The 21,420-nt window shown below is 53.2% G+C and overlaps 2 protein-coding genes across 6 annotated transcripts; one reads left to right on the forward strand and one right to left on the reverse strand.

The window, feature by feature from the left end:
- Positions 1-581: 581 nt before the first annotated feature.
- On the reverse strand, positions 582-13,337 carry VAMP8 (vesicle associated membrane protein 8). 3 transcript variants are annotated; one of them, XM_089538519.1, is made up of 3 exons: positions 13,303-13,337; positions 3,971-4,138; positions 582-2,856 (listed from the first exon to the last, which is right to left on the reverse strand). In XM_089538519.1, exons 2-3 carry the CDS (start codon positions 4,109-4,111, stop codon positions 2,713-2,715), a joined length of 285 nt encoding a protein of 94 aa, XP_089394645.1. In that variant the 5' UTR covers positions 4,112-4,138; positions 13,303-13,337; the 3' UTR covers positions 582-2,712. The 3 variants fall into 3 exon arrangements, with proteins under 3 accessions (XP_089394645.1, XP_089394643.1, XP_089394644.1); XM_089538517.1 differs by lacking the exon at positions 13,303-13,337 and adding an exon at positions 11,177-11,305; XM_089538518.1 differs by lacking the exon at positions 13,303-13,337 and adding an exon at positions 6,621-7,429.
- LOC149306634 (vitamin K-dependent gamma-carboxylase-like) lies at positions 13,239-21,032 on the forward strand. 3 transcript variants are annotated; one of them, XM_089538510.1, is made up of 15 exons: positions 13,239-13,550; positions 14,380-14,592; positions 15,528-15,686; positions 15,833-15,998; positions 16,385-16,463; positions 16,857-16,963; positions 17,149-17,312; positions 17,432-17,709; positions 18,021-18,152; positions 18,305-18,456; positions 19,047-19,216; positions 19,528-19,658; positions 20,138-20,285; positions 20,526-20,721; positions 20,870-21,032. In XM_089538510.1, the coding sequence occupies exons 1-15, from the start codon at positions 13,523-13,525 to the stop codon at positions 21,030-21,032; spliced, it is 2,286 nt and encodes a 761-aa protein (XP_089394636.1). In that variant the 5' UTR covers positions 13,239-13,522. The 3 variants fall into 3 exon arrangements, with proteins under 3 accessions (XP_089394636.1, XP_089394635.1, XP_089394638.1); XM_089538509.1 differs by lacking the exon at positions 13,239-13,550 and having other exon boundaries at positions 13,933-14,592; XM_089538512.1 differs by lacking the exons at positions 13,239-13,550; positions 20,870-21,032 and having other exon boundaries at positions 13,933-14,592; positions 20,470-20,533.
- Positions 21,033-21,420: the final 388 nt, after the last annotated feature.

A 21,420-nucleotide genomic window follows, 5' to 3' on the forward strand; every position in this document is an offset into this window, starting at 1 on the left:
GCAGGCCTTCCTTTCAAGCCAGACCCTCCAAGGCCTGGGACTGGCTCCTTTGTTGGGGCCCATGATTCCTGGAGCCTGGGAGAGTTTCTCATCTGCTGCCATTACAGTCCAGTCTTCCCAATCCGAAATGCTGGGCACCAGAAGGCTCTTGGGATTTCTGAACACCTGCATTTGCAAACGCATAAAGAGAGAGGCCCAAGTGTTTAGAAACACAAAGGCCCTCTAAGCTTTATATGCCGCTCAGACACAGAGCCTCAAGCTGATTTTAGACCATCTTTGGAAACCCTTGGCAAATATCCAACCCTGAGGAAGGAAAGGTGTCCTGATCAGCCCTGAACAACTCTGGGCTTTGGAATACTTGGCCTTCCAGATCAGGGAGCCTCCCTCTTCTCCCTCTTCTCGCTCCTTGGGTTTTCTCAGAAGCCCTTGCCCTTGGCATGGATAAGACAAGGCCACAAAAGCCTTGCCAAAGAATACTTGGAAAGCAATTACCAAAGGCAGAGATGCTGCTGCTGCTGCGCCTAAACATGTGTCCTAGGAAGCATTGCTCATTGCGCCAACAGAACTGATTCCCATCAGGCTTCTCTTGAAAGGGGACTTTATTACAGCAAGAAAAAGGTAACTCATGACAAGAAACAGCGGGTCACTCCTAACTCATTCCTCCCAAATGCCTGCAAAGCCAGTGGCTCCCTCTCAGCCTCTGCTTGAAAGGCAAGGATGATACTCTGGCTGCATCCGCACTGGATAAATCACCCGTTTTGGCACCGCTTTGACTGCATTGGCTCAAGGCTATGGGATTCTGGGAGCTGGAGTTTGTTGTGGGGTCCAGAGCGGGCCTCCCCCCACTCGACCCCACAACAAACTCCAACTCCCAGAATCCCATAGGAGCCTTTTGCTCAGAGGCTTTGCAAATCATTAACTTTGCCAAACCTTGTGGAACTAACACTTAGCTCCGCTCTTCAAGGCTGGTTAGTTACCACTTTAACATGCAAGAGAGAACAACCGCAATCCAACTTCCATATGATGCAAAAGGAAAAGAATCATAGAAGAGAGAAGTGCTCTCCTCTCTTTGGAAGAGAACTGCACCAAAAAACCCAGAGGGACCCAAGCGGAGGCCTTTCGGCGGCCCCTGAATCATCGCACTGTTTGTCACAAAGGACATTCTGAGAATTGGACAACACAAGTTGTCGCTTCGTTCGTTGTTAATTAAGTAACTTTAATTGTTTAGCTCTCTCTCTCTCTCTATATATATATATAGCTATAGTAGTTTTCATTGTTCAGCATTACACACACACACACACACATATATGTTTATATATATATATATGTGTGTGTGTGTGTAATGCTGAACAATGAAAACTACTATATATATAGTCAAACCCTGGCTTTTGTCATGGAATGAGCATCATGGAGGCAAGTGTCCTCTGAACTGACTTCTGTATTAAGCTAGTGACTTATAAATACATTTATTACAATTAGCAGATTGTTACCCATGAAAAGAGAAGGCCCCACAGGAGATCGGAGGCACCAAATCAAGGCTGTGGACAAATTTAATTTTGGGGGGTCAAGGTGGGTACCTGGCCCCTTCCTAGGCTTAAGTTCTGGTCCATCCTTGAGAGAAACAACTCTGCCATTAATGTCTTCAGAGCAAGATTTATCAGGCTAGCAGAACAGGAAAGAAAGCAGAGACCCCTTTGAGAAAAGGAACGCTCGCCCTACAACAGTTTTAACCCCCCCCCCAAAAAAAACCCACAAAAGTTTCCCTTCTATAAAGCATTGAGGGGACACTACAATACACAAAGATTAAGCCCTTCTTCAACACCGGATCACAAAGGTTCTCACAAAAGAGGGACCCTGCCACAGTGTTTACAGTATTTATCAAGGGCAGGAATGCTGTGGGGCTTCGGATGTTGTTGGGTTGCAGCCGCCAGAAGCCCCAGAGAGCACAGCTGGAGGGCAAGAAGGCAGCTCAACAACATCTGGAGGCCCACAGTATTGCCATCTCCTTCTGCAGCCAAGCTTTCTAGTAAGTTGGGGAGAGGGGATGGCATACCCTGAATGCCTTTGGTCAGTCAGGATGGTGTGCCTTCCCTTGGCACTTCCCTGCAGGAAGGATGGATGGATGGATGGATGGATGGATGAATGGATGGATAGAAGGAAGGAAGGAAGGAAGGAAGGAAGGAAGGAAGGAAGGAAGGGACCCCATCTCCAAAAGGTTGCAGTCGCAGGGTAGCACAGACCCTTTCCCTGAAGGAACATGGGAGGCACTTGCAAATCAGGACTGAGTTGAAGGAGAGACCAAGATAATCTAGTGGCTGCTGGACATAAGCAAAGGGATTGCACTTTGGAAAGATGTTTGCATCAAAATCCAGAGGTTTTTAGGGGGAGGTGGACTCTATGAGGCCCTGAGAGATTTGGAAAAGCTGTTCCTGGTCAGAACATAAGGCAAGTGGCTAACACACAGAGGCACAATACAACTTGTCCCAAACTGGGGAGAGGAACGGCAGAGAAGGCGGCTGTGCAGGACCCCGGCAGAGTTGTGGGGAGATGTCCTGGGGAGACCCAAAGGCCTCCTCCAAACTGCAGCCTTGGCCACAGCATCTTGTTGTCTGATTGGAAATCTTGACTACAAAATTAGGAGGAAGGAGAAGAAACGGAGTGGCCCCGGAGACGATGGAGTGGCCAAAGAGGATCCCACGGCGAAAGCGAAGCTTAAGTCGGAATGACGCCGGTAGCAAAGAGGATGATGAAGATGATGATGATGGTCACGATGACACAGATGATGGCGATCATCTTGACGTTCTTCCACCAGTACTTGCGGGCCACCTTCTGCGAGGTGGTTTTGAAGTGTTCGGACTGCGGTACGGAAACAGAAAGAGAAATTGACTGAGTGATGGCACGTTTCAGATTTAGATGCTTTTAAAATGTTGTTGGATGGCACTAATGAAATAATCTAGTATGGAACCACTTTAATTGCTGTGACTCACTGCCATGGGATCTTGGGATTTGTAGTTTAGTGGGACATCTGGCCCAGGCCTCCCATCCAGGAAAAAGAGTAGGGATGGGGGCATTGGCCAAAAGGATGTTCTACCTAAATCTTAGGAAGAAGAGCTGCAGACTCACCTCCTCATGACATCCACAACTGTGGGCCACCCCTTTTTGGATCAGACCCCCTCCCTCCTTCCGCAAACACAGACCCCAGACCCACACATCTGCCAGAATCAGCCAAGGTCTGTTGCTGTGGAAGCCTTAAGATGGCAAGGCTCCCTGCTTCAAGGAGGAAGTGGCTTAGAGATAACAAATATCAGAGCAGATCAAAGGGCAGAAGCCTGGCTGCATGGGAGGGGGCCCTATATCTCTCCAGATTTAATCAGCAGAATGCAAACAGCCCCACCCATTGCGCAGCGCTGCTCTTTGGGCATATGGCCACGGCTGGCATCCCCACTGCTTGCAAAAAAGCTGCCAATGCACACCAAAGCCCCTGCCCAAATCAAGAGGATAATATGGATCTGTGCAGACAGCAGACCCTGTTTTTACTTTGGAGGGGCCAAGGTCTGCCTCACATTATGACAAGAGAACTGGCCCCAGGGTGAAGTGGCATCTCCATCAAATCCCCAAAGGACAGGACCCAAACCCCAAAAGACTCAAACTCCAAGAAAAGGGATCCCAGCTAAATACCAGGAAGGGCTTTTTCCTGAGGGTAAGCAGTGTTCACAAGTGAGAGAATCTGTCTTGGAAGGTGGTGGATTCTCCTTCTTCGGAGGATTTTAAATGGAGGTTGGAGGCCCACCTTCAGGGGCACACTTCAGCTGTGGATTTCAGCATCGAAAGCCCTTGGGACCCCAGTGCTATGCTTTCAAGCAAGCATGATCCCATGGCTTCCCCTCCGGACAGAGCTGGCCCTTCTTTGACCTCCGCCGGGTGCAGGCCAAGCCTTGCCCCAAGAGGGTCTCCCTCCGCAGGCACCCACCGTGGCTTCCAGGTCCTCTGTCTTGTTTCGGAGGTGGTCCAGGTTCTCCCCTCTGGCCAGGATCCGCTCCACGTTCTGCGTCATGATGTTCTTGACCCCCTCGACCTCGCTCTGGAGGTTCTTCACCCGGTCGTTGGCCATGGCTTGGCCGCCTCCGCTGCCAGCCTCCTGCAAGGGGCAAAGGGAGAGAAGAGGTTGGACTCAGGGGGCAGAGAAGGAAAGCAGCATCGAATGGGGCAACAGAGGGTTTATATTACATTTGCATGGCTCAGAGCCAGTGTGATATAGAGGTTTCAGTGTTGGAGGAGGATACTGGGAGATGCTGGGTTCAAATCTCCACTCAGCCATGGAAACAGTGTGATTTTATTTTGATGATGACTGTTCAGACAGTCTCAGAAGAGGGAAGAGTTCCTAAATCTAGAGCAAGCTGAAACTGATAAAAAAGGGGAAACCTGCTCCTAATTTCAATGTCTGGCACAAGTAAAGGACTGGGAATGAGGAAACAACTTCAGCCTAGTTTATCTGCCCAAAGCTGCCCGACAAGCTTTAAAAGCCGAGGCTTGAGTCACCTTAAATTCACCACTATTCAAAGTCCCTGTGTGTTGTTTTAATAAGAGGGCGACAGCTTTCCAAGCCTCTGTAAACAGAGTGACTTCAGCAAAAGGAGAGAGGCCACAGCCGCAAGGAAGCAGGCGAGAAAGCCAGCCACGGTCTATTATGCTTCAGTCAAGAGTTTTGCCCCAAGAGAGGAACAACCTCCACAAAGGAGCCGACTGTGCCAGAGCAAGTAATGCCCACGAAGGCTTAGTCCTAATGTGGCCCAAAGGCCAAAAAGCAAAGCCGAAAGTGGGGTTGGGGAAGGCAGAGACAAAGCAGCCCACATTGGAGTCCCCAGCAAGATAATGGACACAGCTAGCAAGACCTTTGGCAGCAAGTGGAAGAGGCCTCTCATGAAGCCCAGCAGCCCTTGGCATGACCAGAAGTTTCCCCAAGAGTCTATCAAACGATACTTCACCAAGAACCGAGGAAGCGTTGTGTTGTCATGATTCCTAGCAATGTGGCAATACGCAGGTTGCCCAAGATTTCCACATCATTGTTTCCTGAGCAACTAACAGAGCCAGATGCCAGAAACAGGACAGGAATCCAAGCACCGAAGTTAACTGCCAGCTGAGTCCTTCCTTCCTCAGAATTGGGAAGCAGACGTTGCAGAGGCTCCTGTGGCCAAGGCTGAAACACCCTTATTTTGGAGACTGGCGCTGAGGCCGGCCACTTGTCTGCTCAACCCAGAACGCTTCTGTTGAGAGAAAGGTGGGCACCAGGCAGCCCACCAGGCATGGTTAGACATGTGGGGCTTTGGGAGTATCGCTGGGCCCAGGGCCAAGCCCCCAGGAAGAATGACAGGCCCCATGCAGCATGCGAAGTATGTCAGGCGGGCGCCCAAACCGGCAGAACTACTTTCGGCAGCTGCCAAGTTGGCAGCAGAATCACGGTGGCTCCGGCCAGCTCAAAGGGGAAGGGACCCCCGCCTCCAATGACCCAGGTAGCCTGGCTAGTGTTTGGCCACTTCAGAGTCCTCTGGAAAGCAGAGGGAGCGTAGGAATACAAACAGACACTCCTCTGTGGCTCCTTCAAAGCTTCTCTAGTCGCCTCACCTGGCAAACCCACTTGACCTGTTTCCACATGGGTCAGCATGGAAGGGCAAGAAAGAAAGGCTTGGGAAAGGATTCTCTATCCCTTCTCTCACTCTTTCGTCAAAATCCTTCCTCTCCATTGCCTTCCTCTTGCAAACTTGTCACAGCATAGGCGTCCTCCATCACAACATCACAGCGCAGGCGTGGGGCTATTTGGGCCTCACTGGGTCATTTACAAGACTTGGGAGCATCAGAAACAGTCATGAACATCTCCACCTTGTCCAGCTCCCTTTGCAGGTTCCAAGAAGCGCTCCACCAAAACCCTGGGCAATGGCTGACCCTTGGCCTTCCAGACGCCTCCAAAAGAAGAGCCAGCTGGCGAGAAGAAGCATGGCTTGCTTCTTCAGAAACAGCATCGTTTGGGGGACAGATGGCACCCTATATGCTAGTTGGGCAGTGACTCCATGCCAGACTTTAATCCTAAATTTAAAGGTGAACTAATAAGGCTTAGATCCATGAACAGTTCCTTTCCAGTTCAGAACTGCCCCTGGAATGGATTGACAACCGAACTGACAACAGACTCACAAATAGCCGCTGATTATTACAATTAATATGGTTTATCTTCTGAGCTTTCTGAGCAGCTACATAAAGATGCATAAAGTTACAAAACACAAATTCTATGTGTCTAAATGGCTGCACCCACACTGCAGAAATAATCTAGTTTGACTCCACTTTAACTGCCGTGTGTCAATACTATGGAAATCTGTGAACTGTAGTTTTGTGAGACATTTAGCCGCCTCTGTCGGAGTGCTCTGGTGCCACAACAAACTACAATTCCCTTGATTCCATAGCATTTTGTTAAAGTGGTGTCCAAATGGATTATTTCTGCAATGCAGATGCAGCCAAAGCTCCTTATCAACTGCCAGTCCAAATGCAAACAAACACAGTCCCTAGGTCTATTGCAAGAGAAGAAAAGCTGCCCCAAGAGGCACCAAGGAAAGAGAGGTCCATTCACTTACTTAGTCCCTGGAAATTTGTACAAACGTCTGCATCGTTCCCTGTTGCCTGAAAAAAGTGAAATGTCTCCAAGGGACGGGACTGGGAGCCCCAAAACCAGGGTGCCACTCCTGAGAGAGCCCTGCCAGGTGCGTGGGTACCTCTGCCAGTCACCCTTCCTGCATTCAGACCTTTATCTCCATCCAGTTTATTAGGATCAGCTGACGTCCAGAGAAGAAGCAGCGGGCAAAGAGCAGCGCGGCAGAGAAGGCGCCGGACTTTGGCTGGAGAGCCCTGACATGATTTGCACAAAGGAAGGGAGGCCCAAGCAAGGCCTGATCAAGATTGCCCAGGAGGCTCCTTTTCCCACTCAGGGCCAGGGAGGACCATTTGAACTCAGAGCCAACAGACCAGCTCTGCCCAGGGCAGGCCTTCTGCAAAGCCAATGGTGCCAAATGCTGGGCAAGTTGGGTACGGTTTGGCAATCGTTCTTTTAAAAATTCATTTTAATATTTTTAATGTGGGATTTAAAGAAAATTAAATGCTATGTGTTTTAAACTTTGTATTTATACACTTGTCCCTCCAGATTCTCTGGGGTCGGGGCACAAGAGCCCCACCGCCAATATGGGGAAAGCGCAAGTGAGAAAAACACCCTGTTTTGACCTGAGAGGAGACCTCTCTAGGAATAATCTCTGGGTCCTCCAGGGCAACTCTGTGGCCAACGTCCGACAGACACTGACCACGGAACTGCGCTGGAGGAGCTACAAAGGCCTACTAGAGTGTCCTCTCTAGGAACCTGTAGCCCCTCCAGTGCAACTGTATGGTCAACGTCCGACAGACACTGACCATAGAACTGCACAGAAGGACTTACAAAGGCCTACTAGAGTGTTCTATTAATCTCTAGGTCCTCCAGTGCAACTCTGTGGCCAACGTCCGACAGACACTGACCATAGAACTGCGCTGGAGGAGCTACAAAGGCCTAGCAGAGTGTCCTCTCTAGGAATCTGTAGCCCCTCCAGGGCAACTCTGTGGTCAACGTCCAACAGACACTGACCATAGAACTGCACAGAAGGACTTACAAAGGCCTAGTAGTGTTCTCTCTAGGAATCTCTAGGTCCTCCAGGGCAACTCTGTGGCCAACGTCCGACAGACACTGACCATAGAACTGCGCTGGAGGAGCTACAAAGGCCTAGCAGAGTGTCCTCTCTAGGAATCTGTAGCCCCTCCAGGGCAACTCTGTGGTCAACGTCCGACAGACACTGACCATAGAACTGCACAGAAGGACTTACAAAGGCCTACTAGAGTGTTCTATTAATCTCTAGGTCCTCCAGTGCAACTCTGTGGCCAACGTCCGACAGACACTGACCATAGAACTGCGCTGGAGGAGCTACAAAGGCCTAGCAGAGTGTCCTCTCTAGGAATCTGTAGCCCCTCCAGGGCAACTCTGTGGTCAACGTCCGACAGACACTGACCATAGAACTGCACAGAAGGACTTACAAAGGCCTAGTAGTGTTCTCTCTAGGAATCTCTAGGTCCTCCAGGGCAACTCTGTGGCCAACGTCCGACAGACACTGACCATAGAACTGCGCTGGAGGAGCTACAAAGGCCTAGCAGAGTGTCCTCTCTAGGAATCTGTAGCCCCTCCAGGGCAACTCTGTGGTCAACGTCCGACAGACACTGACCATAGAACTGCACAGAAGGACTTACAAAGGCCTACTAGAGTGTTCTATTAATCTCTAGGTCCTCCAGTGCAACTCTGTGGCCAACGTCCGACAGACACTGACCATAGAACTGCGCTGGAGGAGCTACAAAGGCCTAGCAGAGTGTCCTCTCTAGGAATCTGTAGCCCCTCCAGGGCAACTCTGTGGTCAACGTCCGACAGACACTGACCATAGAACTGCACAGAAGGACTTACAAAGGCCTAGTAGTGTTCTCTCTAGGAATCTCTAGGTCCTCCAGGGCAACTCTGTGGCCAACGTCCGACAGACACTGACCATAGAACTGCGCTGGAGGAGCTACAAAGGCCTAGCAGAGTGTCCTCTCTAGGAATCTGTAGCCCCTCCAGGGCAACTCTGTGGTCAACGTCCGACAGACACTGACCATAGAACTGCACAGAAGGACTTACAAAGGCCTAGTAGTGTTCTCTCTAGGAATCTCTAGGTCCTCCAGGGCAACTCTGTGGCCAACGTCCGACAGACACTGACCATAGAACTGCGCTGGAGGAGCTACAAATGCCTAGTAGAGTGTCCTCTCTAGAAATCTCTAGGTCCTCCAGGGCAACTCTGTGGCCAACATCCGACAGACACTGACCATAGAACTGCGCTGGAGGAGCTACAAAGGCCTAGCAGAGTGTCCTCTCTAGGAATCTGTAGCCCCTCCAGGGCAACTCTGTGGTCAACGTCCGACAGACACTGACCATAGAACTGCACAGAAGGTCTTACAAAGGCCTACTACAGTGTTCTATTAATCTCTAGGTCCTCCAGTGCAACTCTGTGGCCAACGTCCGACAGACACTGACCATAGAACTGCGCTGGAGGAGCTACAAAGGCCTAGCAGAGTGTCCTCTCTAGGAATCTGTAGCCCCTCCAGGGCAACTCTGTGGTCAACGTCCGACAGACACTGACCATAGAACTGCACAGAAGGACTTACAAAGGCCTAGTAGTGTTCTCTCTAGGAATCTCTAGGTCCTCCAGGGCAACTCTGTGGCCAACGTCCGACAGACACTGACCATAGAACTGCGCTGGAGGAGCTACAAAGGCCTAGCAGAGTGTCCTCTCTAGGAATCTGTAGCCCCTCCAGGGCAACTCTGTGGTCAACGTCCGACAGACACTGACCATAGAACTGCACAGAAGGACTTACAAAGGCCTAGTAGTGTTCTCTCTAGGAATCTCTAGGTCCTCCAGGGCAACTCTGTGGCCAACGTCCGACAGACACTGACCATAGAACTGCGCTGGAGGAGCTACAAATGCCTAGTAGAGTGTCCTCTCTAGAAATCTCTAGGTCCTCCAGGGCAACTCTGTGGCCAACATCCGACAGACACTGACCATAGAACTGCGCTGGAGGAGCTACAAAGGCCTAGCAGAGTGTCCTCTCTAGGAATCTGTAGCCCCTCCAGGGCAACTCTGTGGTCAACGTCCGACAGACACTGACCATAGAACTGCACAGAAGGACTTACAAAGGCCTAGTAGTGTTCTCTCTAGGAATCTCTAGGTCCTCCAGGGCAACTCTGGGGTCAACGTCCGACAGACACTGACCATAGAACTGCGCTGGAGGAGCTACAAATGCCTAGTAGAGTGTCCTCTCTAGAAATCTCTAGGTCCTCCAGGGCAACTCTGTGGCCAACATCCGACAGACACTGACCATAGAACTGCGCTGGAGGAGCTACAAAGGCCTAGCAGAGTGTCCTCTCTAGGAATCTGTAGCCCCTCCAGGGCAACTCTGTGGTCAACGTCCGACAGACACTGACCATAGAACTGCGCTGGAGGAGCTACAAATGCCTAGTAGAGTGTCCTCTCTAGAAATCTCTAGGTCCTCCAGGGCAACTCTGTGGCCAACATCCGACAGACACTGACCATAGAACTGCGCTGGAGGAGCTACAAAGGCCTAGCAGAGTGTCCTCTCTAGGAATCTGTAGCCCCTCCAGGGCAACTCTGTGGTCAACGTCCGACAGACACTGACCATAGAACTGCACAGAAGGACTTACAAAGGCCTAGTAGTGTTCTCTCTAGGAATCTCTAGGTCCTCCAGGGCAACTCTGTGGCCAACATCCGACAGACACTGACCACGGAACTGCGCTGGAAGAGCTACAAAGGCCTACTAGAGTGTCCTCTCTAGGGATCTGTAGCCCCTCCAGGGCAACTCTGTGGCCAACATCCGACAGACACTGACCATAGAACTGCGCTGGAGGAGCTACAAAGGCCTAGCAGAGTGTCCTCTCTAGGAATCTGTAGCCCCTCCAGGGCAACTCTGTGGTCAACGTCCGACAGACACTGACCATAGAACTGCGCTGGAGGAGCTACAAAGGCCTAGCAGAGTGTCCTCTCTAGGAATAATCTCTGGGTCTTTCGGTGCAACTTTTGCTTAAAGCTGACCATAGAGTTTCCCTGGAGGACCTAGAGGTTCCTAGAGCGGACATATGAATCCAATCCCTGCAGGAATCTCAAAGGCACCTTTTCAAAATGCTCCTGTTTTCTTTTGGGGTTCTTTTTCTGGGGCTCCAAAAGCAGCGCACATTTTAGAAGACAGTTTCTGGGGCCTCAGCTCCGCAGCCCTGAGTTTTCCTCCTGGTCCCTGGTCCCAATCCCCGACGGAAGAACCGAAGAAGTCCCTCCTGGGCTGGCCTTGAGAGGGAGTTCTGGGAAGCCAGGGCTCAGCGCTTGGAATCCGGGGGCCTGTAGCTTTCTCCCCGGGGTCCCACCGCATGGAGACGGGGCAGTTCAGGCGGTGTCTGCAGAGCGGAGGCCTCTGGCCCAGAAGCCCCGCTGAAGCCTCTCCCCGGGGCCCTCCGGCGGGGAAGGAGGCCCCCAGGGAGCCCCCAGGAGCCAGGCCCTCCCTGCCTCCCTCCCCGAGAGCTGCTCACCATGAAGGAGGGACGGAGGAGGGCAGGCCCGGCGTCGGGGTCCCAGCAGCAGGAGCAGGAGGCCCGGCGAGAGGAGCTGGGTCCGGGGCCGAAACTTCCTCCTTCCTCCTCCTCCTCCTCTTGGTCCACTTTCTCCTCCTCCTGCTGCTGCTGCTGCTCTTTCTCGGCAGCAGGGGGCCCTAGTCCTCCTCCCAGGCCCAGGGCAGCAGCTCCGCCCAGAAAGGAAGGAAGGAAGAAAGAACGAAAGAAAGAAAGAAAGAAAGAAAGACTGCTGCCTCTCGCCTGGCACAGAACTGAGTCAGGACTTCCTGCTGCTCGGGGACTTTCGACGGGGAGAGAAGGAAGGAAGGAAGAAAAGGAAGGAAGGAAGGAAGGAAGGGAGGAGAGTTCTGCTGCAGGGGCCCTTCCTTCCTCCGTGGGAAGCAGAGGGCCCTTGGAGGCCCTTGGAGCCCCACTGAGAGGCCTGGGCTTCCCGAGACTCCCTCCCTCCCCTCCTTTCTTCCTTCCTTCCTTCCTTCCTCTGATGCAGGAGAGAGAGAGAGAGAGAGAGAGAGAGAGGCCACGAGGGGGATGTCTTTTGCCCCCCCCCCGGCCTCGTCCTCCAGAATCAAAGCCCTACCCTCCAACCACTAGGCCATGCTGCCTCTCCCCATCCACATCAGTGACGATGATGATGATGATGAACCTTGATTTATGAAGCGCTGTAGATGCAACCTCTTTAGTTGGAGGGTTCCCTGCTGCCCTGGGGCTTCCAATCTCAAAAGCCATGGCCCAGAAGGAGAAGAAGGGAGGGCTGGAGGGAGAGGGTCAGAGGTCCAGCAGCTCCTTCCTCTCTGCCTCCCAGGCCTGGACTGGAGGGATAGGGCTTGGCTTCGTAGTGGATGGTTAATCTTCTTCCAGGGAAAACACATACTCTCAAGTAGGATAATGCAGATACAAGACACAGCAAGACAGGAAATGGTTCGATAAACAGGCACCAAAAGGACATCGAGTCGTAAGCGACAATCCCGCAATGCCTGGGAAGGCTTCTCGGAAGAGGATGGTCTTTTGGAGCTGCTTAAAGAAGGGACCAGGGCCTTGTGTCTGGCGGGGGAAGGAGGCTCCAGGAGAGAGGGGCAGCGAGTGAAAAGGGGGCAGAGGAAATCCTGGGCTGAGACAGCAGACCTTGACCCCCAGAAGGGAGGGAGGGAGGGAGCAACGGAGTGGGAAGGCGAGGAGAAAGAAGGTGGCCCCAGAGAGAGAGAGAGAGAGAGAGAGAGATCGAAGCCTGCATCGGAAGAGCCTCTCCTTCCTTGGGTCAGCCTGGAAGCGTCCTTTCTCCCGGAGGCCCCTGGGGCAGCAAGGCAGGCCCTTGCCAAGGAGGCCCCCCGCAGCCCCCAGAGCCTTCCCAAAGAGCAGGAGAATAGAAAGGCAGGGATGATCCCCAGAAGCCCCCGCAGCCAGGAGCAAGGGACAGAGAAGCAGGCCCAGCAGCCCCAGGGGCCACAACAGCCCAGGGCCCTTCAGCTGCAAGCGGGGCCAGAAGCGGGGCCCCTCCCTGGGATTTCCCCCGGGACAAAGAAAGAGGGAGGCAGGGAGGCAGGGAGGGTTGTTCCGGGGTTGCTGTGTTTTCGGGCCCTTTAGGCGGCTGTCTTGGGAGGCGGAGGAGCCCTTGCTTGTCTGGGCTGCCTTTCATTGGCGCTGTCGACCGGTCCTTCTCTCTGCCAAGTGGCTGGGAGTCGCCTGGAGCCCAGGAGGAAGGGGCTGTCAGACAGGAGCTACGAAGGCGGGCAGAGAGGGATGCCTTTGCAGTCCCGGGCTTCGGGCCAGGGCTTCGGGGGAGGATCCCCCTCCTGGGCCAGGGCCTGGCACGACCACTGGAAAACCCCTCCTGGCCCCTCATGGCCAAGGCTTGCCCAGAGAGATGCCAGCGCTAGAGAAAGAAAGCCTGGCTATTATGAGGGTGAGGGTGAAAGGAAGCGATGGGTCTGAAGCCTCCGTCGGCCGAGGAGGCCAAGGCTGCTCTTCGGGGCTTCCTGGGAGGAAGGCCTCCGTCTGGAGCCCCCGAACTTGGGGGCCCTTCGGAAAGCCTCCTTCCTCCAAGCGCCTGCCGGCTCAGTCTTTCTTCCCCCAAACCCTCAGCAGACCTGGCACAGGGCTTGCCAGGGTCTCCCTGCCCGGTGGAGGGGGGCCAAGGCCAGGGCCGGCAGGAGAGAGAGAGAGAGAGGGCTGGCCCTTGGCTCCGGGCCGGGAAGAGGAGGAGGAGGAGGAGGAGGAGGAGGAAGGGCGGCGCTGGCTGGCTGCCTGGAGGAGCCTCCCCTCCAGAACCGAACCGGACTGAAGCGGAGGAGGAGCCCGAGGGCCGAGATGGGTCCGGAGCGGAGTCCCGCCGAGGGTAAGGGGGCCCCTTGGCAGCACCCCGCTTGCAAGGCAAAAGGCCAGGCCAGGCAAGGCAGGCCTTTCCGGGGGAGAGGAGGTGGGCAGGGGATCCTCCGGGGGAAAGGGGCTGCTTTGGGGGAGAGCGAGAGCGAGCTCTGGCCCTGGAAGGAAGGAAGGAAGGAAGGAAGGAAGGAAGGAAGGAAGGAAGAAAGAAAGAAAGAAAGAAGGGGGCCTTCTTCCTGGGGCGCCTCCCGAGTCCCAGGCCTTGCTTCGCAGAACCCCTTGGAAGGCCCTGCAGGAAGCCAGCGGAGACCAGCCCCGGCCTCCTCCTCCTCCTCCTGCTGCTGCTGGGTCTGGGAGGCTGGCAGCCCACTTCCTCCGCAGTGGTCAAACCTTATTGGTATGATTTTGGCCATCCCTCTCTCATGCAAAGGCCCTTCAACATCTCCCCTTTGAGGCCTTTTGGGGGGCCGTGTTCTGGAAGAGTGTTGATAGGGGTTCCTTCCACTCAGTGGATTGACTCTAGCTGGGATGAATGAGGGATGCAGGCCCATGTTCCTCAACTGGCCGAGATTTGGGGGATTCGAACCCTGGTCATCAAAGTCCAGCACTCAAACCACAATGCCATGTTGGCTCAAGGGACAGTTCTCTTCCTAAACAACCCACTTAAGGGCACTGCCTGCTTCTTGCAATGCAGCTTGTACTTCTAACTGCCCAGTGCCCCCTCCTGCCCTTCCATTGCCACTTCAATGGGAATGGGGGGGGGGGGGGACATGCCAGCCTTACCCCTGACCACCCCACCCATCCTGTGCCAATCTCTGACCGTTTCCCTCTTTCTTCCGCAGGAGCCCAGCTCTGTGAGTCTCTGGCCACCCAGAAGTGTCAGGGCAAGGAGAAGAAGAAGCCCCCCAAACGCCCCACAATGTCCAGCGGCTGCAGCTGGACCAAACGCCTCCTGGGCTTCGAGGGCACTGACCTCTCCACCTGGCACCATTTTGTCCGCTTGCTGAACCGGCCGACTGACCCGGCGGGGCTGGGAGTCTTCCGCTTCCTCTTCGGTCAGTTCTTGCCTTCCCCACTGCTGTTGCCCTGGGCCTTCAGGTTGTTGCCAACTTATGGAGACCCTAAGGCAAAACTCTCATGGGGGCAGCAATGAGGACCCCCTCCCGGCCCCAGTGTGTCGAAAGAGCCTTTGGGGCCATGGCTCAGTGCCACTGGCCTCTGGCTCTTATCAGTCGAGGCAAGAGACTTTGGACTCAGTGGAGGAGGGAGAGGTCAGGGTTTTGCTCCCTAGTGGGCAGGGGCTGGAGAGGGGCTTTCTGGTCAAGAATCAATCCGCTCAGAGGGTCTTCCAGGCTTTTCCTCCTGGGATATAAATCAGGCTGTAGCCAGCTGGTTTGATTCATGCTGAAGACCCACCTTCACCCTCATCATCCTTCCTTTTAATTTGTATGCCACGTTCCCAGTTAATGTGTCCAATGTCGTCGTTTCTTTTAGCGCCACAATGTGGATAATCTCACTCACGCATTCCTGGTTTGTAGTTCACACTGTGGAACCGCATCTCTGTGCATCTCTGTGAATTTGGTTGCTCACATGTGCCAGCACTCAAATAAAGATGGAGTCCAAGATGCGGATGTATTTGAAGCACATTCAGAGCTTTATCTCAGTTTATCCTGGGTCTATTGGTATTGGTTCCTCACACAGCTGATAGTGCAAATCTTTTAGAGAAATTGGGGGGGGGGGGGAATCTGGCATCGATTATCCCGGGTTGAGCCTTTCCTGCAGGGCAGGATGGGGCTGGACTGGTACCCCAAGTATCCTCTCACCAAAGTGCAGGTCCCAGGGTTGCAAAGAGTAAAAGCATGGTGTTTTAAAGTGGGATCAAACCACTATGACCCTGCAGTGCAGACCCAACCTTGGAGGCAAAGGAGAGCCATTTCTGTCTCTGCTGCCATTAACTTCCCTCCTATGTTTTGCCACCCTCCTTTCTCAGGGATGCTGATGGCCTTGGACATCCCGCAGGAGCGCGGCTTGAGCTACCTGGACCACAAATACCTGGATGGGCTGCAGGTGTGCCGCTTCCCCCTTTTCAACTTCCTGGAGCCGCTTCCACTGGACTGGATGTACCTTGTCTACATGGTCATGCTGCTGGGTAAGGACCCTGCAGGAGGGAGATCCATCGTCACTAAGGAGCCCTACCTGAAAAGATCCCTGACCCCCAGCCACTGACCTCCTGGACCGGGTCGGGCATTGGCTGCCAATGAGACCCACTTGCCAGCCTTCTCTTTGCCTTTGCAGGTGCTTTGGGGATCATGCTGGGCTGCTTCTACCGGACCAGCTGCCTCCTCTTCCTGGTGCCTTACTGGTATGTCTTCTTCCTGGACAAAACTACCTGGAACAACCACTCCTACCTCTACGGCCTTTTCGGCTTCCAGCTCCTCTTCATGAACGCCAACCGCTACTGGTAAGGAGGGCCTCTCAGTGCTCACCTTTCTCTTCCAGCCCTGGGTTTTCTGGCTTTGGCAGTCCCTCTTCAGAGTTCTCCAGGTTCAGAACAAGGAAACCTAATTCCCCAGCCTGTTCCACTTGTTGTCATTGCTGTTTCTGTGTGCTTTCATTTGACTTATGGCGACCCAAAGGCAAACCTATATTGCATTAGTCCAGCACAGCTGTGGTTAACAGATCTGTTTGGATTGGTATAAATACTGTGTTCTGGCCCATTCTGAGGATTGCAAACAGACCTACACTTTATCTCACACTGAATTTGAAAAATCATCTGTGAGCCTGGATTGAAAATGGTTTTCCCTTTGCCCTGGTAAGCTCTCTCCTGATGTGTGTCTTTGTTTTCAGGTCTGTTGATGGTCTCAGGAACCCACAGAAAAGAAATGCGCATGTGCCGCAGTGGAACTACACCGTGTTGCGCATGCAGGTACGTCTCAAGACCTAGGACCTTTCCCCCTCCCTTCATGGAAAGGCTTCATCGATCTAATACGACTTGAGAGGAAAAACCAATGCCCTCTTGGTTGATGGATGCATGGTCCCAACACCTTGTGAGCTTCCTGCTCTTTGCTCCCTGCTTGTGCCACCTGAGTCCTGAATGGGCAACCTGGCAATGTGCTAAAAGGGCCCAGGGCACCTGGTACATTGTCTCCAATGAGGGGTCTCATCTTCCTGTCACTCAGACTTTTTGTATCCCCAAGAACCTTGAATCAAGTTGAGTTTTGGAGGGTTGCCTCCCCCTGATCCTCTGCACCAACCCCTTTTGGTGCTCGCTGCCTGCCTTGGAATCTCCACAAACATTCTGGCACTTCTTCCTGGCCAGGTCTTCATTGTCTACTTCATTGCTGGCATCAAGAAGCTGGATGCTGACTGGGTGGAAGGCTACTCCATGGGCAACCTGGCCAGGCACTGGCTCTTCAGCCCCTTCAGGTGAGTCGGAGCCCTGGGGACAGTCTTTAATACTGTTTGGCTGTCTGAACTCACGGATCTTCCATGCAGAAAGATATGCTTCCTGTACAAAATATGTGCAGAGGAAACTACATTCAGCACAAAATATACTGCCTACTAAATTTTGCTTTTTTTTGTACAGAAAATACATTTCTCTTTTCCCTCAGGTTGGTGCTTTCGGAGGAGATGACCAGCTTACTGGTGGTCCATGGTGGGGGGCTCATGCTGGACCTCACCGCTGGCTTCCTTCTCTTCCTGGACGCCACCCGCCCCTTTGCCCTCATCTTCGTCACTTACTTCCACTGCATGAACTCCCAGCTCTTCAGCATCGGTATGTTCTCTGGGGACCCCAATGACCCCCTTCCACTAGAGAAGGTCAGGGACCCCCCACTCAGGCCTTCCTCTGACCTACAGCCAGAGCATTCACTCGCAAGCATCTTCTCCTTGCAGGCATGTTCTCCTACACCATGCTGGCCACTAGCCCCCTCTTCTGCTACCCGGACTGGCCGCGACGGCTGATAGCCCGTGTCCCCACATTCCTCCGAGGTCTCCTGCCTCTTTCCGAGCCTCCCCAGCCCAGTTCGGACTGTGTGTACGGAGAGGCCGGGCAACAGAGGCCAGGCAAAGGGACTCGGAGGCTGGGACTGCGGCAGCATCTGGGGGCCATCTTCACGGTGCTGTATGTGATGGAACAGTTCTTCCTGCCCTATTCGCACTTCATCACTCAGGTGAGAGAGAGGAGCTCCTTCCTAGTCTTTTAGAATTAAAAATCATCCAGCAACATTGAATAGTTGGGTCTAGAAAGTAAAAGTTCCTGTTCATGGCAGAAGGGTCTGGAAGGTCTGGGGGCGCTGGAGGAAGGGTCTGCTCAGAATCACCTGTGGATTTTCTCAGCCTTTCTTGGCCTCTTCCACTGGCATAGTTGCCCACCAACAGTATTCTGGCTTATAATGTCAAGAGAGGGAGGATGAAGCAGAAAGATCCAATTGCCCTGGGAAAACCCACCTAACCTGCCACCCAATATTGACTCCCCAAACAGGGCTATAACAACTGGACGAATGGTCTCTATGGCTACTCATGGGACATGATGGTCCATTCGCGCTCCCACCAACACGTGAAGATTACGTACCGCGACGGTCTCACTGGGGAACTTGGCTACCTCAACCCCGGGGTCAGTCCCTCTCTCTTTCTTATCCTTGTCTGTTTGTCTTTCTCTTTGTGTGTAGTAGGAGCATCTTCATGGCAAACTGCAGCCATTAGAATCTCCTCTTCCTTCCCTAGTTTTCCCTCATTGCTCATTATATCTCCCGTGTTTTGGAGCAGGTCTTCACCCAGAGCCGACGCTGGAAGGACCACGCAGACATGCTGAAGCAATACGCCACCTGCCTCAGTCACTTGCTGCAGAACTACAACATTTCAGAACCGGAAATCTACTTTGACATCTGGGTCTCCATCAACGATCGCTTCCAGCAGAGGTTAGCCTCACACAGTCTGGGAATTGCAAAGTCCCAGAGGTAGCCAGTCCTGATGGTGTTTGTAAGTGTAGATTCCAGTGTGTCATTGGCCAAGATCTGACATCATGATGTGACGTTATGCTGTGTTACACAATTTGTGGGGGGAACTGTCGTAGGGCCAAAGATTAACATCCTGCCCTTGGGACCCTCCAGGGACTGGATGGATAGCAGAATAGGAAACCCTTTCTCCCCTCCTGCTTGTGCTTCATAACCTTTGTGTCCTCAGGTCAAAGTGGTTGTGTGAATCCTCAGGGTGGGACAGTGAGGGATTCCTATTTTTGCGACAAAGCCACGTTCAGAGCTGGTCCAGCCTGAAAAATATGGGAGTTCCACTTCATCATGATCTGTTGCTTTTTCATCCAAACATTTTCCATCTGTCTGAGCTTGGAGTAATGGTGGCAGTATGGGATCAGGGAGGTTCAGCACCTCTGATAAACTCTTTTAAAGCTTGGTTCTAACACCTGGTGTCAGAGTAACTCCAGTCTGGCACTTTTGCTCTTTCGTCCTCCTCTCTCCGTCCGCTTGGCCCACTTGCGTCTCCTCCTCCTCAGGCTCTTTGACCCCCATGAGGACATTGTGCGGGCCGAGTGGTCCCCCTTCCGAAAGACCCCCTGGCTGAAGCCGCTGCTGGTGGACCTCTCACCTTGGCGGACGAAACTGCAGGAGATTGAGGACTCGCTGGACAACCAGACGGAGGTGGTCTTCATTGCTGACTTCCCAGGTAGACCCTTGGCTCCTTCATTCTCTCTTGGAGCAAAGGCTTTGTTCAGGCCAAATTTGCAATGTTATGCCCATGGATAACCCCTTTGGGATGGTGTTTGGTAACAAGAGGTGACCTGTACATCTGCAGTCCTATGTCCCACCCCACCCCCTTTGTCTGCTGGCGTGGGGCAGTCCTGGCCAGTCCCCTGCCAATTTCCCCGACAGGAATTGATCCTCAATGCACCCACCAGAGATGAGATGAGGCACCTTGCAGCTGCCTGGTGTCCAGAAGCTGACTTTCCCAACACCCCCTTCCTCCCCAAATGATAGGCCTCCACCTGGAGAACTTTGTCAGCGAAGACCTGGGCAACACCAGCCTCCAACTGCTGAAAGGAGAAGTCACGGTGGAGATTGTGAACGCACAGAAGAACCACACCTTGCGGGAAGGGGACCGGATACAGGTATGGGACCCAAGTGGGAACATGGAAGTGGGAAGGAGGTAAAACTCTCCCAAGATGCGTTCAGTGTGACCAAGTGTTCCTGATGCTTCATCTGAAAAGAGGATCATAGAGGGGACCCTAAGGGCCATCTGCTCCAACCCCTGCCAGTGCCTCTGCCTAAAACCATCCCAGGAAAGAGAGTGTAACTCCTTGCAAGAGGGACAGTCCACTGTCAAAACAGCTCTTATAGTCATTCAGTGCTTCCAAAGTGTCATCTCTTTGTTGGTAATGTGGATCCACTAGGATTTGGATCCACTAGACTCCTGAGTGTGGTGGGATTTTCTTCCTTGGAGGTTTTAGTGAGAGGCTGGATGGCCATCTGCAGGGGGTGCTGCGATTGTATATTCCTGCATGGCAGAAATCCCTCTTGGGGTGATCTTGCTGCTTCCCTGACTTCTCACCACAACTCACCCCCTTTTTTCCTCCTCTTTTGGACTCAGCTGCCTCCTGGGGAATACCACAAAGTCTTCACGGTCTCTCAGGAGCCCTCTTGCTACATGTACATCTACGTCAACACCACCGAAGCCGCCCTGGAGCAGAATTTCACCCGGTTGCAGGAGCTGCGGGAAAAAGTGCAGAATGGGACCGGTGAGTTTGCTGAGGGCTGGTGGCCAATGCTTTTTCCCCTTACTGTGCAAGGCTGGCAAACCGATTACTGTACAGATGCCCCATATTACCGTTCTGGGTTGCACCAGGTGCCCATAATTCCTAAATGGCTCTGGGACCCTGACGTTGGTGCGGGTGGGGTCTGGCTCTCTTCATTTCCTTGCAGGACTTGGGACATACTGATTTTTGCACCACTTTTTTCTCTGCACCCGGCTTCCCCAGAAACGGAGCCTCTCCCCCCAGAGCTGCAGCCCATCTTGGATGGCTCCCTGGCGAACATGACCCAGGCGGACCCCGTGGTGGAGGCCTTCCTTCGGCGGCAGCGGCTCAAGGAGGAGCTGCAGAAACGCCGCAGTGCCAGCTTAGTGGAGCGTTTCCACCGTTTCATGTCCAAGAAGTACTTCATCTTCCGCAGGAGGTGAGAGAGACAGAGAGACTTTGGAGATCGGGTGGGATGTCTTAATGAGATATTTTGATGATGGGACACATGTCTAAGCACTAAATTCATTTATGTTTCATATGCACATTATACACATAGCCTTGAGGTCTCTTTTTCCTCCTTGTAGCCTTTTGATGACCTGGATCTCCCTGAGGAACCTGGCCTGGGGCCGTCCTTCCCTGGAGCAGCTGGCCCAGGAGGTGGCCTATGCCAACATGCAATTTGGGGAGGACTCCTCTTCCAATAAGGGGGACACTTTGCACAAAGAGCCTGAGCGCTCAGACCTCTGACCAGTAGTCCTTGCTGCACCGGCCATCACCATTTGCCACAGCAACAGCAGACTCTGAAGGAGGCCAGCGGAGACACAAGCAAGACCCCAAGGACTCCTAGGGTGGCTGGACAATGGGTCATCTTAGCTTGACCCTTCAGGGAGGCTGGAAGAAGAAGCCACCTCTGTTTTCTGGACTTCTTTTTTCTCCTTCATGGGGCCACCAGGTCTTCTGCAGCCCATGCCTTTTGGGATGGTGATACACAGGTTCAAAGGGAATGGAACGCACTTGGGGCAACTAGAGATTCTTTGGGGCTGGGTGGGATTGTCAGGGCCAAGAACACGGTTTATCTTAACACTGTGCCCAAAAGGGGCAGAGATTTTAGTGTTCAATAGCCAGGGTCCAAGCT

Source organism: Sceloporus occidentalis, unplaced genomic scaffold (assembly GCF_023333645.1).
Source record: "Sceloporus occidentalis isolate IW3139 unplaced genomic scaffold, rSceOcc1.0.p SCAF_9, whole genome shotgun sequence".
In the NCBI taxonomy this organism is placed as follows: domain Eukaryota; kingdom Metazoa; phylum Chordata; class Lepidosauria; order Squamata; family Phrynosomatidae; genus Sceloporus; species Sceloporus occidentalis.

Bases quoted from the DNA above. Each gene is read 5' to 3' on its own strand.
- VAMP8 (XM_089538517.1), bottom strand. The intron at 2,857-3,970 runs GTGGGTGCCTGC...TCCGTACCGCAG, and splicing joins CAGAGGACCTGGAAGCCACG to TCCGAACACTTCAAAACCAC.
- LOC149306634 (XM_089538509.1), top strand. From the start codon at position 14,226: ATGCAGCTTGTACTTCTAACTGCCCAGTGCCCCCTCCTGCCCTTCCAT. The intron at 15,687-15,832 runs GTAAGGACCCTG...TTGCCTTTGCAG, and splicing joins CTACATGGTCATGCTGCTGG to GTGCTTTGGGGATCATGCTG. The intron at 18,153-18,304 runs GTCAGTCCCTCT...GTTTTGGAGCAG, and splicing joins TTGGCTACCTCAACCCCGGG to GTCTTCACCCAGAGCCGACG.